Source organism: Manis pentadactyla, chromosome 4 (assembly GCF_030020395.1).
Source record: "Manis pentadactyla isolate mManPen7 chromosome 4, mManPen7.hap1, whole genome shotgun sequence".
Lineage (NCBI taxonomy): Eukaryota > Metazoa > Chordata > Mammalia > Pholidota > Manidae > Manis > Manis pentadactyla.
The window spans coordinates 58459481-58475843 of record NC_080022.1 but is presented as its reverse complement, the minus strand read 5'-3'; the positions used below and the strand labels follow the sequence as shown (position 1 = coordinate 58475843).

At 34.3% G+C, this 16363-nt stretch overlaps 1 protein-coding gene across 6 annotated transcripts in view; it reads right to left on the bottom strand.

The window, feature by feature from the left end:
- Positions 1-475: 475 nt before the first annotated feature.
- Positions 476-16363, bottom strand: part of SRSF11 (serine and arginine rich splicing factor 11) — a 46043-nt gene continuing 30155 nt past the window's right edge. For 3 of the 6 annotated variants that reach the window (XM_036890168.2, XM_036890169.2, XM_036890174.2), the window contains 10 exons: positions 16048-16157; positions 14079-14171; positions 13253-13302; positions 11981-12108; positions 11073-11154; positions 5785-5916; positions 3474-3563; positions 2482-2598; positions 1959-2097; positions 476-1856 (listed from right to left, as the gene is read on the bottom strand). In XM_036890168.2, coding sequence (XP_036746063.1) covers positions 1659-1856; positions 1959-2097; positions 2482-2598; positions 3474-3563; positions 5785-5916; positions 11073-11154; positions 11981-12108; positions 13253-13302; positions 14079-14171; positions 16048-16157 — 1139 coding nt within the window. In that variant the 3' untranslated portion in view covers positions 476-1658. The remainder of the gene's footprint in view (positions 1857-1958; positions 2098-2481; positions 2599-3473; positions 3564-5784; positions 5917-11072; positions 11155-11980; positions 12109-13252; positions 13303-14078; positions 14172-16047; positions 16158-16363) is intronic. The other 3 variants (XM_036890170.2, XM_036890172.2, XM_036890171.2) reach the window with 3 other exon arrangements.

Here is a 16363-nt window from a genome sequence, read left to right as displayed (position 1 = left end):
ATTTTAAAAGTTAAAAAAAGTTAAAACTTGGATAAAAGCTACAATCCCAACTCTTAAATTTCCCTTAATCCTAGTCATTCAAACACTATACTCATTTCATAAATGAATTATACAATTTAGTATTGTACAGTAAATACAAACTGTGGACAGTTTCTATACTACTCCAGAAAAGGCAAATATTTTATTTCACCGAAAATATAAATTTACTATTTATAGATAGGACTATATGTGTATCCTCTAAGATTGTTGCTTTGCTCAACCCAGTTTCTACTCAAAATGAAAAATGAAATTACAGTTTTAGATAGAAGTCAAAACAACTTTGACAAATCTGGTGACAACCACTGCAATGATGGATTTCATCTTATTATTATATTTAAATATGTGGACTGAAAAGAGAACTTGATTTGTAAAATGAGGTAAATGTCATACATTCAACAGTGTAAATAAATACAAATAGTTTTACAGGAACATGACATAAGTTTAAGCTTTTTATTATCAAAGTCTTGTAAAACAATTTCAGAAACTGTACATCAACATGGCACAGACTAGCCTACTTTTGTTTTTACAGCACAAAAGTGAAGCTTGAAACTCCTGTAACTAAGAAAACAGTTGTCTAACTACTTTGCATTTAACATGGAATCACTGTGTGCATAAGATCACTATTGCAGTTAACAGTAACACAAATTTATTGGTTTCATACAACTTGAGATCAAATAAAAAGTACATTATCAAGTAGATTTGTCTTACTTAAAAGCATATGAAGGTCAATTTAAAATGCACTACCCTTTTTTTCTAACAGTGAGATTAAAACAAACTAATGAACAAGTGTAAAATTGAAAATTGGGACGAGAAAACTTTTTGTTTACAGGTGGACTCAGGCAGGTAGATTTCACTGATGTAGATGTGGAATAAATTATTTCAGGAAAAAAAAATTCCCAAACACCTTATGAAAAGTATACAACTCTAATTCAAAATATGCTATTTACTCACAGCCAAAGGAAGTTTCATTTGAAATCTTGTTTCTGTAATTAAAGCCTAATTACCCATCAAAAAAGGTTAGTGCACATGTAACCTTTCAAAGTTAAACAAAAGCCACAAAAATTTAGCCACAAGGCTTAAGGATTATCTATTTCAAATGCTCGTTTCCAGATTAACTACAAGAATGTTAATTTGTCATGTCAACAAACAGGACCATAAGTGGATTCATCATGTTGGAGGATTTTAATGACATTTAATATATTCCTGCCACAATTAACATGCAATCAGTGCATTCCCTACATGGCTCTATTACGGCAATGAATCAAATTCTAGAAATACTTGTAAGTGAACTTACTTAAGAAAGGAGATCATACAACATAAAACAATCCATGCCTGCTGTAGATGCATGCAGCTTTTCATTTTTGTTATGAGGCAGTACCAGAATAGTAAAACTGCTTGGTTACACAATCAGATTTCACCAGGTCAAGAACTGGTTACCCATGTATCATTTTGTAAAAGCTTTCGGATGTGATAACTAATATCAGTATCAGGAGCTGTATAACCATTTATAACTTAGAGCTGTATACATCTAGGTGCGAGATGAACAAATACAGCATGAAGAAACCCCACACAGGAATGACACTGATGCATGTGTACAGCGGGACTCTCCGGGAGGCAGGTCAGTCACTCATGTCCATGTCCTCTTCATGATGATCATCCCCATTCACTTTGGACTCTCTCAGCGAATCACCAGTTCCCTTTTCCACAGAACATTCTTTTGTTTTAGGGGAACCTGGTTCTGTCATTTTTTTCTCCTCTTTTTTCTCTTTCTCGCTGTCATACCCCTGCTCCTCTTCATCATAATCCCGTGTAACCTGCTTTGCCGAGAATAATAATAAAAGTAAACTTCACAGAAAAATCACTTCTTAAAAGTACCAGCACCACCCAAAATACCAAAGTACATTAGTTTGTAAACATACTTTTACATCTTTATCACTCTCTGATTTTCTTTCCCGATCTTTTTCCTTATCTTTACTTTTTTTCTTCTTGCTTGTTGAGCGCTCTCTTTCATCTCTGCTTCTTTCTTTGTCTTTATCTTTCTTTTTCTCCTTTTTATGTCTAGGATAACAGTAAAATATTCTCAAGAAGAGATATTTTAAAGCAACCATTCAAGAAGTTTTACTCTTAAGTTTAGCAACAAGTTTAAACTTGTTTAGATCCAAGTTCACACGGTATAAAGAGGATAGCAAAGATCCAATTTCGAAACACTGGATATAAACTGTGGGCAAGTAATATACACAAGACTGAGTTATGGGTCTAAAATGCCCAATCCTAAACAATGTTTACTATAAAACAGTTTCAAGTCATAAAGGGAATACATCAGTACATTCTTAAGCACTTTAATTCCTATAAATGAAGAAAAATTCCAGCACAGTTTTAAAAATGAAAACTGGTGGTTTCTGAAAAAATTAGGACAGATCTAAATGATTAACACAGTCTTACCTCCTTGGAGATGGTGAGCGAGACGGTTTTCTTTTAGGAGACCTAGGCTTTTTTGGGGATCTTGTGCCACTCCTGCTTCGTCGTCGTCGTCTTTCTCTAGAACCACAAATGTGCAAACTAGACTTTTAAATACAGTATTATCTAAAAAGTGCGGACACATCAGCCCATGTATATGCTAGCACTGCACTAGGAACTCCTACAGCAGGATTCTAATAATGAAGCCCCAGTTTCAAATACTATTTTGTGTTGAAGAACCACATGGGGTCCCTTATCAGATATACAACTAGCAAATATTTTCCTGTATGTGGGTTATCTTTACTTTTGATAATCACCAATTTATCTATTTTTCTTTTGTTGTTTACATTTTTGGTGTCATATCTATCTAGAAAACCATTGCCAAATTCAAGGTTATGAAGATTTACTTCATTTTCTTCTAAGAGGTTTTTTGCTTTAACTTTTACATTTAGATTTTTCATCCACCTTAAGTTAATTTTTGTATATAGTGTGAGCTTACTAGTTAAACAAGAAAACAAGTATTGCAGCAAAACGTGTAAACGGCACAGGGAGAAAATGGAAGCTTAGTGTCATATAAATTCCATTTTAAGTGTGAAAAATATATTTTCTGTGGAGTAAAGCTTGGAACAGACAAATGAGAACCTGCAATGCCTCTCATTGATCAATGAATCACTAAACATGGGAAAAATAATTCTTTTGAGGTATTTTAAATATAACAAAATGAATTTGATGTAATTAATTCAGTATACTTTAAGTCACTGAAACTCAGATGTTTCTTCAATTTCAAATCACTCTATACCATAAAATATTAAGTAAAAGACATGAATTTTCTTGATTCTTTACAAACTGCCTTTCAAAAAAAACTTCAATACCGAAGTATGTATCCATGTACAGCAAAATGTTTAATATTCAAAGCCTACTGATGTTCTTATAAATAAAGTGAAAAACAAATTCCCAGAATTCATAATTAACCTTACCTGCTTGCACTTCTGGAACGTCTGGCTGTGCTGTAACTTTTTGGTGGTGTTTTGGAACGTTTTTTTTCTTTGTCTTCCTTCTTTTTGTCTCTAATAAATGAATACATTAGATGATCCAGCTAATATAAATTTACATAGCGTTACATACCAAAACAAAAGCACAATGAGATCTAATTTCATTCATACAATATAAAATCTTGTTCTGATTTTATATAAACTTTTATAGAAACTCTATAGAAGTAATTTATAGAAGTAATTAAAAAAAAACTATTTTCTTGGTATTCCACATAAAACTTCTACTAGAACAAAGTGGACTATGTGGTGAGAAAATAATTAAGGACATTGACCAGTGTCTTAGTATGGTGATAAATACGAATTAAGTCCTACTGTTCCTAGGCTCTTCAACACTCCTTTTCTCTCAGCTGATTATTAATTCACCATGGCTTTGTATCCAAAACTTCTAAAGGGATTCCCTTACCCTATATTCTTTATTTTATTCCTTTCCTTCATGGATGTCCTGTCAAAATTAATAATCATATCACACACCCCATTATATGAACCTCTATCATGAGCCAAGTTAACCTTCTACCTTTTTTCTTGCTGCTACATATTATGGGCTATTCAGTGCTATCAAAAAATATCCCATCATAATGGACTGATACAACCATTAACTAATCTTTTTTAAAATTCTTATAGATTTACTTGTATTCCCCATAGCATTTCCCCCTTAAAATCATCATTTTCCCTAAGACTCTGGACAAAGGGTAATCAATGTATCTGTTGAGGGAAAAATCCCTTACGCCCACAAACACGTACAAACCCATCTTCACTATTCTATACTTTGAAGATTAAAGCATTCCTTTTGTTATTGTAAAGGGATCCCCTCACAATATACTCTCTATTTCACTCCTTCCTTTCTTTGGTTACTCTTCTCCCATCAGTTACTCTCCCCTCATTCAAGTCGTTATCATCTAATTTCTAGATTACTGTTAACAGTAATAACTTGAAATATTAACTCCCTGTTCATCACTTTTCAATCTATTCCTACTGCCTCTGTATCAGGTGCAAACTCCTCTTAGTGTGAACAACAAAGCCATATGTGTATGATCAGTCTCCTTACATTTTTCTGACCTCATTTCCTGGTCCTCCTACACCAAAATACTTGCTTTCAAGAATTCATGCTACCTTTGTAAACAACATTCTCTATCTGAAACCATGGATCGAACTCCCCAAGTCCATTCAAATCTATGAGAATTGAATTCTCAGGAGTCACTTTTCAATTGAGCCTCTTCTAGTATCACTAACAATGTCCCTTCCTCTTTAATTACAGTCATCTCTTTCCTAGTAAAAGTTCCTTGAAGGAAAGAATGTCTACTTCCCCTTTGTATGACAGACGTTTCATTAAGCAAACTTGTTTGACTGATGGATTAAGAAATGGTCACTCTGTAAAGTATGCTGACTAAAGCCTCCTTACAAGCTGAACACTCAGTAAGCAAAGCTATCCCCAAACCTCTATTCTCAGCTGAGTTATATGTTTACTAAGATACATTTTGTTGGCACCCAGCTGCCACATAAATATATAAATGGATAGGAATATAAAATAAAGGGCTGCTTCTAGAAAACTATTTTAAAAAGAGATAAAGGACAGTTGGTAAAAAAAAAAAAGGTTGTTAAAGTATATGTGTGTGGCAATTACAAATGGAAAAAAAAAATCTGGGCACTTTTCAAGAAACAGTCCTCTTGCCACTTTTAAAGGTGGTTCAAATGAAAAAACAGTGGTTTGGTTTTGCAGTACTCAAGACTAGACATACTAATTTAAAGGGGTATGGCCCTACATGAGAAAGACTAGAATGCATATTTAAGTCAAGGTGGGAATGTTTGTTTTTAATGACTCTTTACTTGTAACTCTCTGCTGGTCCCAAATCATAGGATAAGAGACTCTCTGAAGTATGGTTTAGTGTTTGGCACATAGCAATTCTTAATAAATGTTTATAATGTCTTGATGACATATATGATGAAATAAGGTATGGCTATCTGCCATAAATTCTTTGATATAAGGAGGTAGCACTAAATCCTTAAAGAGAGTATCTAGTAAGATAGCTAAGAATCTGGGCCTTCAGCCGTAAACACAAACCATACTTTACAAAAGAGCACAAGAAAACAAACTTTAAATCAGCCTCCTCAAACTTTAAATAATTTCTTCCCAGTCTAGCCCTATATTCCCATCATCACCTTTTGTCATTAAGCTGCACAGTATTTGGGCTCCTAGGACTCTAAAATCTGTCTTTCCACCCAATGTTAATAATCGTACCTGGTTTTTGATGTGCTCCTTGACCTTCTACCTCTCTCTCTGGAATGAGATCTTCTCCGTCTTGGACTTTTGGATCGTCGCCTACTCCTTGACTTAGAATGTGACCTCCTTCTTGATCTGCTTCTTGACCGCCTAATCATGTAAAAGGAAGCCAATACACACTAGCTCTGTTTGTGATGCATGTTATATCACTCAGCATCAGACAGAAGATTCAGATGTACAGGCTAACCACGTACTAGGCTGCTGCCATTACATACTGAGTTTATAAAAAAGCATCTTTGACACCCTAGAAATTAGTAACTTTTAGCACTTGTAATTCTTCACCTTTTATCTTTGCTCAACCTGTCAAGTCCTTCTATGCCCTCTGAAATTACAACTCGAAACTTAAAAATACTGCAAAGAAGAAAATACCTGATTCATTTGCATTTACCTTTCACGATTATACAGCATTTTAGGAGCTTGACTCCTCACTACTATAGGTTAAATTATCAAATACATGTCTACTACATGCTTTATAAATAGTAACTCATGTCTGCCCTCATAAGCCTCTAAAGTAGGTACCATCACTATTCCCATTTTATAAATGGAAATTACTTAATGTGTTTCTAAATGTTGTTCTCCGTAATAGTCTACTTCTTTTACAATTTAAGAGGAATCTTTGCAATGCAGGCCTTATGTAGATTTATACAATTCAGTTCAAATTGCTTCTTTTAATTTAGCCTCATTTCCCTTCAACATGTCACTGTCTATACATGACCATCTCTTTCCTGTTGTGTAGCAAAAATGTTTCTGTGCCTCCTCTCCCCCTCCATCCTCAATCTCATACTTTCTCTCCCAGCACTTAGGAAGTGCAATTAAACTTCTGCTATTGTCAATGATCCTCCTTCCCTTATTTCATTCTCTTCTATTTTGAGAATAATTAAAAATAAACTGCAGTCTTTTACACGGATTTCATTTAACTTCTAGTGACCATTCAACATCTTTATATGAAACATTCTGAATACTGTGTAAACTTTTTGCTTTCACTTTCTCAAGGTTCCAAAAGACAGACATTTTGGAAATGGGAAAGACTTGTGGTTCAAGTCTCATTTATAAGTCAGATGAAAGCATTCTTTATTTAGCTCTTTAAGCCTATTACTTCAGCAAAGGGAGAGCACTTCACCATCAAAGAGCTGTCATTTAAATGAAATCATGAAGTCTAGTTCAGTGCCTTAGTGCAGGGACATATATTTAATATTAACTCCCTCCTTTCCTCTTACGGGTGTACTAATATAGCTTCTGCTGCCTCATTCTCTAAAAGTTGTTTTAAACCCATTGGTAGCATCTTAATGAATTTAATAAATTTTTATTTTAATCATCCCTTACTTTTGATATTTGAACTATTTACTAACATCAATCCTTCTCAATAACACATCTATATTCTAGGAAATTTTCATTTACCTACCTTTCTTGTAAGCTCCACAAGGAAAGGGTCTATATTTACCTTATTCACCACTGTACCCTTGAGCATTTACTAATTACAGATCCTGACCTCAATAAAAGGGTACCAATAATATATTTTTGAGTGAAATACTGACCCTGTAAGATATTAGTATCATCACTTTCCTTAAAGAGTTAAAAAAAATTCTGGAAAACAAAAATTGGTGTTTTTAAAATTAAGTACTATTCATCTTTTAAGGGTTCTGGCTTTAAGAAAAATTTAAGTCAACAATCATTTTAGCTAAACTGAGGTACATTTTACTACCTTTGTAAGTGTACAAAAAAAAACCAGAAAAATTGAACACATTCTTACAGGTTTCTTTCTAAACAAATTGATTAATAAATATAAAATAGCTTAAGCAATCTAATAAGCAGAGGCACTGTATCAATCTATTTACTATAGGGTCTTAAGATAGTTATTTTTCAAGAGTAATATACTACAGAGCCACTTAAACACACTAGTTTATATGAGCTTTTAAAAATCAGAATATAAAGATTAGCATATTATGTCTAAGTAAAAATCTTATTCAAAGTAATGGTCATTTTTCATGACAGGATGTGTTAAGATACTATAGCCCATAATATAGTCTTTTCTCTGTTATGATGTGTTCTTTACAAGTGTCCAAAACCACTTTGTTCAAGGAAATATTTCACTATTATTCCCCACTGGGCAGGTCCAGGTAATTAAGATGTGAGAACCCTAGTATGTATCTGACATATTGCAAAGATAGATACAGGTTCTTGTTTCGAAGTGTTTTGCAGTGTTAAGCTATGCAAAGCGCTGTACTGGAAAATGAGGGTTTTAAGTAGCTCCAACACATCACATAAAATTTTAGCTTCACCTTGAACAACAAAAAAGGAGTTACTCAGGTAGAGGTTAAGTTATGGGAAAAGCATTAGACAGAGGAACACTGTAAGCAAAAAAAGGAAAGATGGCATGTTTAGCAAGTGCTACTGTGTAGAACGGTTGGTTACTGTTTTGGGGAGTGGCAAATGCCAAGTTGGGAAAGACAATAATAAAGAGCCCTGAATGCCATTCTAAGGTTTTATTTATCACCTTATTAAAGGCATCAGGGAACTTCTCAAGGTTTAATAGAGTTGTGACATGATCCAGACTTGGATTTTGAAAGAAATCTTTAAGAATGAAAATGGATGGGGAAAAGTGGGTGATGGAATAAAATACACTTACCCAACAGGACAATCCTGCAACATTCTGCTATAGACTGACTGCTTGTGTCCCTCTCAATTCTTATGTGAAACCCAGTCCCCAATGTTACAGTATCTGAGGTGGAGCCTTTAGGAAGTGATTAGGTCATGAGGGTGCAGCTTTCACAAACAGGATTAATGCTCTTATGAAACAGATCTCAGGTCCCTTACGCACTCCACCATGTCGGAGTACAGTAAAGAGGCGGCCAACTATAGATGTGGAAGAGGGTCCTCCTCACCAAACATCAAATTTGCCAGCAGTTTGATTTGGGGATTTTCCAGCATCCAAAACTTTGAGAAATAAATTTCTGTTGTTTATAAACTACCCTAGTCTTTGGTATTCTATTACAGCAGCTCAACGAATCAAGACGCAGTCCAACACAATGACTGGCCCATCATCTCACATAGTCCTTAAGGTTGAAATTATTTCAGAACACTAACAAGGCACTATTTGCCTTTTTTCACTACAAATGGGTTGACATTTGATGGTGTGGTGTAAAGGTGCTGGCATCTTAGTACAAATCAAGGCAATGGCAACTCAACTGCCCCAGCAGTCACTGTATTCTTCACTGGCATTTGCAGTTTGCACTTATAGTAGAAGAAAACAAACAAACAAACCGCCATTTGCACTAAGGATGTCTTTGATGAAGCAGTAAACAAAATAAAAAAAATTGCAGTTGAACGTTGAACATAGGGACACCAACCCTCCACACAGTTTCAAGCCTGCATGTAATTTTTGACTTCATAAAAATGTAACTAGTAATGGCCTACTGTTGACTGGAAGCCTTATGGATAACAAAAAGTCATTTAATATATATTTTGTATGCTGTAGGTATTATATACTGTATTCTTACAATAAAGTAAGCTAGAGAAAATAAATTTTTTTTTAAATTACAAGTCTCAAAAAATTTTCCAATTTTTGAAAGAAAAAAAAATCTGCATATAAGTGGACCAGTACAGTTCAAACTTATACTGTTCAAAGATCAATTGTATTAATTTTATTAAATGTAGTTCCTTGAGTACTATTAAAGTTGAATTATTGACTAGTAATATTAACTCTAGTCCCTTGAAAAATATTCTGTGCAATGAAATAGAAGTATGAATAAATCACTTCTGATATTTAGTAAAGTTTAGTAAAATTTAAGGAAGACACTTGTATACAAGCTTAACTACTTTTTCCATGAAGATCACCTGTACTAGAAAGAACCGATAAACTACGGTTGCTCAGACTTGGACCCAGTTAGCAGACATATTCCTGAAAAATGAATGAACCCTATCATTTCAAGGAAAATAACCAAATTTGTTGCCAATGAAAAAATCCAAGCTTTCAAGAGGTAGTTCTGGAAAATGTGAACCCACGATTGTAAACTTAATAACTTCCTAATATTTAACAGGGTTTTCTAATGAAATTTGTAGGGGTATTACCAAATGTCCTTTTTTAATACTGTATAACAGAATGTGTTAATACTTGAAAACTTGTTTAACACAATGAGTCAATTATTCTGCAAACCACCACCATGTAATTTCACAAAAGCATGTCTGGGAAAAAGATCCAAAGTGCAGGGAAATCAATAGGTTTTAATGTAATAGAATATGAAATGTTCATTATTATGATTTTATATTCCACACTGTAACTATCTTTTAAGAAACTATCACTTACCAAGTTTTGGTGCTATAACAAAGACTATCAGATTTAGGAAATTATCTGAAAAGACTATAAATTATTTTCCCTTTTCCAATTACATATTTGCATGAAGCTACATATTCTACATATACTAACCAAAATATATTTCAATAAGTAAGTGCAGAATCCTGTACATGTCTTCTGTTAAGCTAAATGTTAATTTGCAAGGAAGTAAAGCAAAGCCACTTTTCTAACTTTTTTGGCAAGTTTTATTTCACACATTAATATGAACTAATAGGTTTAACTATTATTACTTCAAAAGAGTTAATTTTTAATATGGCCAACAGTGACAGCTATAATCCACATAAACAAAAGTTCTCAGGGATTCTCTTATTTTCTACAAGTATAAACAGTCCTCAACACCAGCAAGACTGAGAGCCACTAATATAGAAGAACCTTACAAATTTATACAGGGATGTCATATGCAAAGAGAACAAAATGACTGAGTCTTACTCTAGGCAGGATAAAAAGCTTGATACTGTCAATTAGTTTATCCAGTAATACAAAGAACAATCTCAAACAGAATATGAAGGTGTCATTCGCAAATATGCATGCATTAGATGGCTAATATGCAGGTTGCATGACAACCTTTCCACTTATAAGTATCAGGAGTTGAGTGAAAACTCAGAACTGCAAGTCAAGTTTCAAGTCGTGTTCTTTCCATAGAACAGACTCAATTTAGTGCTAGAGCTCCAGTGCCTTCCTCTGCCCCCTGGATTTTTTTGGGTTTTCAAGTATCAGTCACCCATTCAGCCCATACCTTTTCTTCATTTATACATGTGTGAGCTAATAGCAGTGGTTACTAACCTATTTAGCTCCTTGTTAAAGTGCTTTAACAGGCAGCAAACTAAAGAATGTGACATACAGAAATTATCTTTGTCTTAGATACAACTGACTATCAAAAAGCAATCAATCTTACCTGTGCCTAGAAGATGAGGGAGTCCTCCTCCTCCTAGAACGTGATCTTGACCTCGAGTGCCTTCGTTTTTCTTCTTTCTTATCTGTATTTAAAAGAAAAGGCATCTGGATTTAGAAATCATCAAATCTGAAGATTATTCCCATTCAGGAGTTTTTCTAAGAATTTACTGTAATTTTAAACTTTTTTATATACTCCTTAAATGATACAAGTAATCATTTTATAATCAGAACATTAAAGATTATATATTCTGAAGTGATACAGCTTATCCAAATTAGACTTCTGATTTTCAGCTACCCAAAGTTAATATATTGACAGGCAATGGGATAACCATTCATTTTTTCTTTTTTCTCAAAAAGACAATCTGCAACAATAAAGCATTTATTTTTAGGCATTTGCTTTTCTTTAAACAAATGGCATAACAGAGTATCTTCACTATGGTTAAATAAAAAACTAAAATCAATTAGACTATTCCAACACAGTAAAAAACAACCCCATCTCCAACAACTAAAATATTACACCAAATATTAGATAACCCTAGGCATTACTAACATGTGGAATGGATCATTCCTGGACTGGATTGAGTGGGGGTGGCCTGCCCTGCACACTGTAGGCTGGTTAGCAACACCCCTGGCGCTCTCCTCGGCACAGTGATTATCATCACAAGTAAATGTCTCCAAACAGTCTGTCTCCAAATAAAGTATTTCCAAATACATCTGGGTGACAATCCCAACCCACTCCAAGAATCACACCACTACATGATCTTTTATCAAAATCTGAAAAATTAAAACATGAGTTATTATCCAACAATTAAGTGGAATTATTAGGTAAGTTTCCAAGCCTATGTAATAATCGTTTTTGCCAACAATCATATAATTTAAGATTCAACACAGGTGCGTGACATAATTTACCTGGTTCTATAGCAGCGGAAATTAGGGACTGTGCTTCTCGTACTCTCTTCATGGCTTCCTCTATTTCTTTACTAGAAGTATCTGATTTCAGACTTGGTGAAACAAGACCAGCAGCTACATGATTCAATCTGCAACAGGACCAAGAATTGAGGTCTGAAGTATTTTAAAATGCACAAACACATTTCAAATACCCAATATGTCACGTATCATTTCAGTAAGATAACTCTTCAAGAAAAAGGGGGGAGGATTCCATGATAATTTCGGTAAAGCTATAATATATAATAAAGTACCATTCTTAATATTTTCAGTGGCATCTGCATTTCAGGATGCAGAGTTATGTGGAATAAGAAAAAAACTATTCTGTTTATAGCTGAACATCCATAAACTTTCCACTAACACATTTTGAGAAATGCTAGTATGGGAATATGCTGATGCTGAAGATTTTTGAGTAACAGACTTTTCTTCATAGGATTTAAAAATTTTCTGTAACATAATTTTGTTGGGGAAGAACAGTACTTGTAAGTTTGCATATGAGGATAAATAGACGCAGAGACCAACGGCACACACACCAAAGTTACTCAAGAAATACATGACTAGAAAGGGTTAAGATGCACCGTAAGGGCTTACACACGTAAGACAAAAAAAATTATAGACATCAATTTTAGGACAGTAACTTTTTGTGAGGAGAGTGGGAAGTGTAAAAAAGAATGGGTACACAGGGAATTTCAACTATACTGGTGATTATAGGACAGGCACAACTCGTTTGCTCTGGGATAGCATTTCCCTCACTTCTGTCTCCCTAAGTCCTATTCATCCCTAGGGCTTAGCCAGTCTGATCTCCAAACTAAGTCCTCCTCTGTATAATAAGTTCCCATAGCATCTCTGTTATTCACTGTCGTTAAATGCACCTTTTACTCCATCTAAAATAATGTCTCCTTTCCTGATCAGAAATGTTATGAAGGTGCAAACTTACAGTAGGTACTCAATATATATTTTTCAGTGAATCAACTAAAGATTGCATGTAGCTCTTTTCCTGTCATTCTTGATATAAGAAATTCACGAAATTTACAATTGTTTTGGAACACTCAAATTTCACTAAAACAAAACCTTTATAGATTGGCTTACCTCTGGATCTTTCTCATTTCTAGAAAATAGAATTATGTATTGCATACACCTTGAGATAACTTTCTTTCTAGCTATCCAAAATAATGTGTTCTCTAGACATTCATATACTACATCCCTACCACAAATGGAAACAGAAAAAATCCTTACTTGGGATCAACGGTACTCATAAGCTTCAGCAACTGATCTGCAGCAAGAGACTGCAAAAACAAAAATTTTAAGAGTGAGAATACATAAAACAGTAAACGACTGTTACTTTTTCAATATGGTGAAATGTCCTAGGACAAACTGGCAAACCTACAAAAAGTAACATTCTAGGCACAATGATAACGAACAGAAACATTAATTTCAGCCAAATACATCATATTAATTTTTCCAGTAGTCACATTAAAAGATAAAAAGAAACAGGTGACATTGGTAGCTATAGTACTAGGTATCCAGAGCTCCTTTATGAAGTTAAATATGAAGATTATGAAGTTGGAGAGTCTAGATTTTACAGAACAATCACCTTCTGCTTATTTTAAGACTTTCTAAGTAATGTTTTAAAGAAATACATAAGTTTCCAAAATGCTGAGCCAGTATAATAACCAAAAGATTTCCACAAACGAATTTAGAAAAAAGTTTAGCCAAATCACAGTGTGAGACAACCAAAAATCCTGAGTAAATAAATGACAGAGAAACAAATTATGTACCCAAATTTTCATCCTTTCATGACTGCTTACTCTGACTCCCTGACATATTGTTGATATGTTGGTTCACTGCGAAACTACTCTCTTTGAACTATGTAAAACAAGAAATTCTTCAATGGGTAAGGGCCTATTAATGCAGGGGTCTCTTAGTTCTCTTTTTATTAAGTTAGCATAACAAAAAATTACTACACTATAGCAGTTACCTCCTGCTCTTGAAAGATAAACTAAGTTAATGAAATAAATTCTTTAATTATAAAGTGAGCTCAAAGTTGAAGGTTAAGTTATACCTGAGAGTTCAAGTTCGCTCCAGGAAGCCCAAGTGCAGCAAGGGCAGGATCAAGAGTAGGAGCTCCCAAAGCAGCCAATGGAACAGCGCCAATCTGTGAAATTTTAGATTTTATTCATTTAAAATACCGTTTCATACCAGGGAGACAAACTTTTCTTCTAATGGGCCAGATAATAAGTAACGTAAGTCTGTAGGTTGTGTGAATTCTGTTACAACTACTCAGTGTATGCCACTGTAGCTACAGAACAGCCATAGACAGCACACAAACAAATGGACATGGCTGTGCATCCATGAAAATTAAAACAGGGTCTAGTCCAAGGGCTGTAGTTTGCCTACTTCTGCTATAATACATCATGGCCTGATTTTTCACTCATTAAAGCACATTTTTCCTTAAAATCAGAGTTTAGGAAAAAAATACAAAAAATTTCAATGTACTTTGTGCCACTTTTATTTATTGCTTCTTAGCTCCAACTAAATCCACTGTTCTTTTGCTCTGCTCTGTGATACTGAAAGCAGCACCATTATAGGCATTTCGCCTCTGAAAGCTGGCATGATGTTAAGCTTTAATTGCAGAGGGAGTGGGAAGAACACTGGCAGTAGAAGGGGTTTCTCTTCCTGCTTCCTATATCCCCTTTCTGATTGTGACTGCTGCACCATGTAGGGTACTGAGTAATTTTCAGTGACATCCTCTGGAGCAGCTTCCCAACAAGTTCTGTGGTACCCCAGAGAATTCTCTACTACTCACCCTTTCGAAGGAGGTCTGAATCTTAGCCTTGAGGGGGAAGAGGAGTCTTCTCATCTAAATGTGTTTCTTTCTTGTGCTTTATTCCTCCTCAGCCCTACAAATAGTGGCTGCTTTCTATACCTGTGATTCCTGTATTCATTAGTTTCCCTAATAGTATCCCGTTACTAGTTAGTTAATTTCTTCTAGTAAACTTTCCCTGTTCAAATTACTGTTTGGTTCTATCTCTGCCTGACATAATTCTGAGTAATTAATAATAAACAAAAACCATGCAAAATCCTATAGCTTTGGATGCAGTCTGACCTTCTCTACCTACTCTCAAATAACATTTAGTAAATATATAGTACGAAATTTTCTGTAATTTAACTGTTTAAATATAGTGTTAATACTACTATAAAAATGACGATCTTAGTTATTGCACAATTTTATACATCAACGTTATCTACAAATTACCCTAATCCTCATTTTATAAGCAGAAAAACTAGGGGTTAAGAGACAAAGTCATACTAAAAAAGCTGAGAATTTATGGTGGTCTCTTTTTATGGTATTATACCAACTCTTTCAACAGGCAAATGATATAATAGAAAGAATGCTGCTGCGGCTCATCATTTACTAACTTCTGAAAACACTGACTAGTTACCACCTGAGTGGTTAAAATACATTGTATTAAAGAGCCTTTTAGTTCCAAAATGATATACCTTTTATGGCATATTCAGGGTTAGAGAGACATTATCCAATAAAATTTTTCTCCAATTTTATTTCATTTTCCCTGTATTAAACACTCCATTAAGAATTCACTTTTATTTCTAGCCATCTACTTAATGCAAAATGTAAGATAAGAGCAAAAGATCAAAGGTCTCTGAGAAAGAAAAAGCAAAGTCTGAACTTCACTTTTCTTTCCTCGTCCAAATTACATACTATTTTAAATGGCATGTTCTAAATAAATCTGATGCCTCATGAGATTTTTTTTTCAGTCACTTACGGGTTGAGAGCCAGCAGCAAAACCAATTTTAACAGCTATTTGTGATTTTCAGAATGTTCCTAAAAGGTAACTTCAAAAAAATTTTTAATATTATGATTACAATGTAGCCTTTTCCAATACTATGCAGATGTGACATCACTCTGAGAACTAGAATCACAAGAGCACTGTAAAAGGCTCAAATATGTTTACTTTTGACCACAATTCTGTGTTCCTTTCCATTCTTTAAGGATCCCATAGAAGTAGTACCTGGGTAAGTGGGTTAGGGGTAGGCAGGAGTCCACCACCAGGCAGAAGACCTGCCACTGCATTAGCTGGTGCCAACAGAGACAAAGCCTTAGTCTCATCAGGAATAACTCCTGCAGAGAAACATCCTAGCATTAGAACACATTCTTTTCCAAGACAGAAAACACACAAAAACACCCAGAAAATGTCTCCCTGATACACCACCTGAGTTTGTTGAAAGTACTTATGTTCGCTAAAACATAAAGCTTGATTTCTATGATTATTTATCATTAACTTTATGTCAGAATGAAACTTCAATGTGTGAAAATTTGATTCCTTT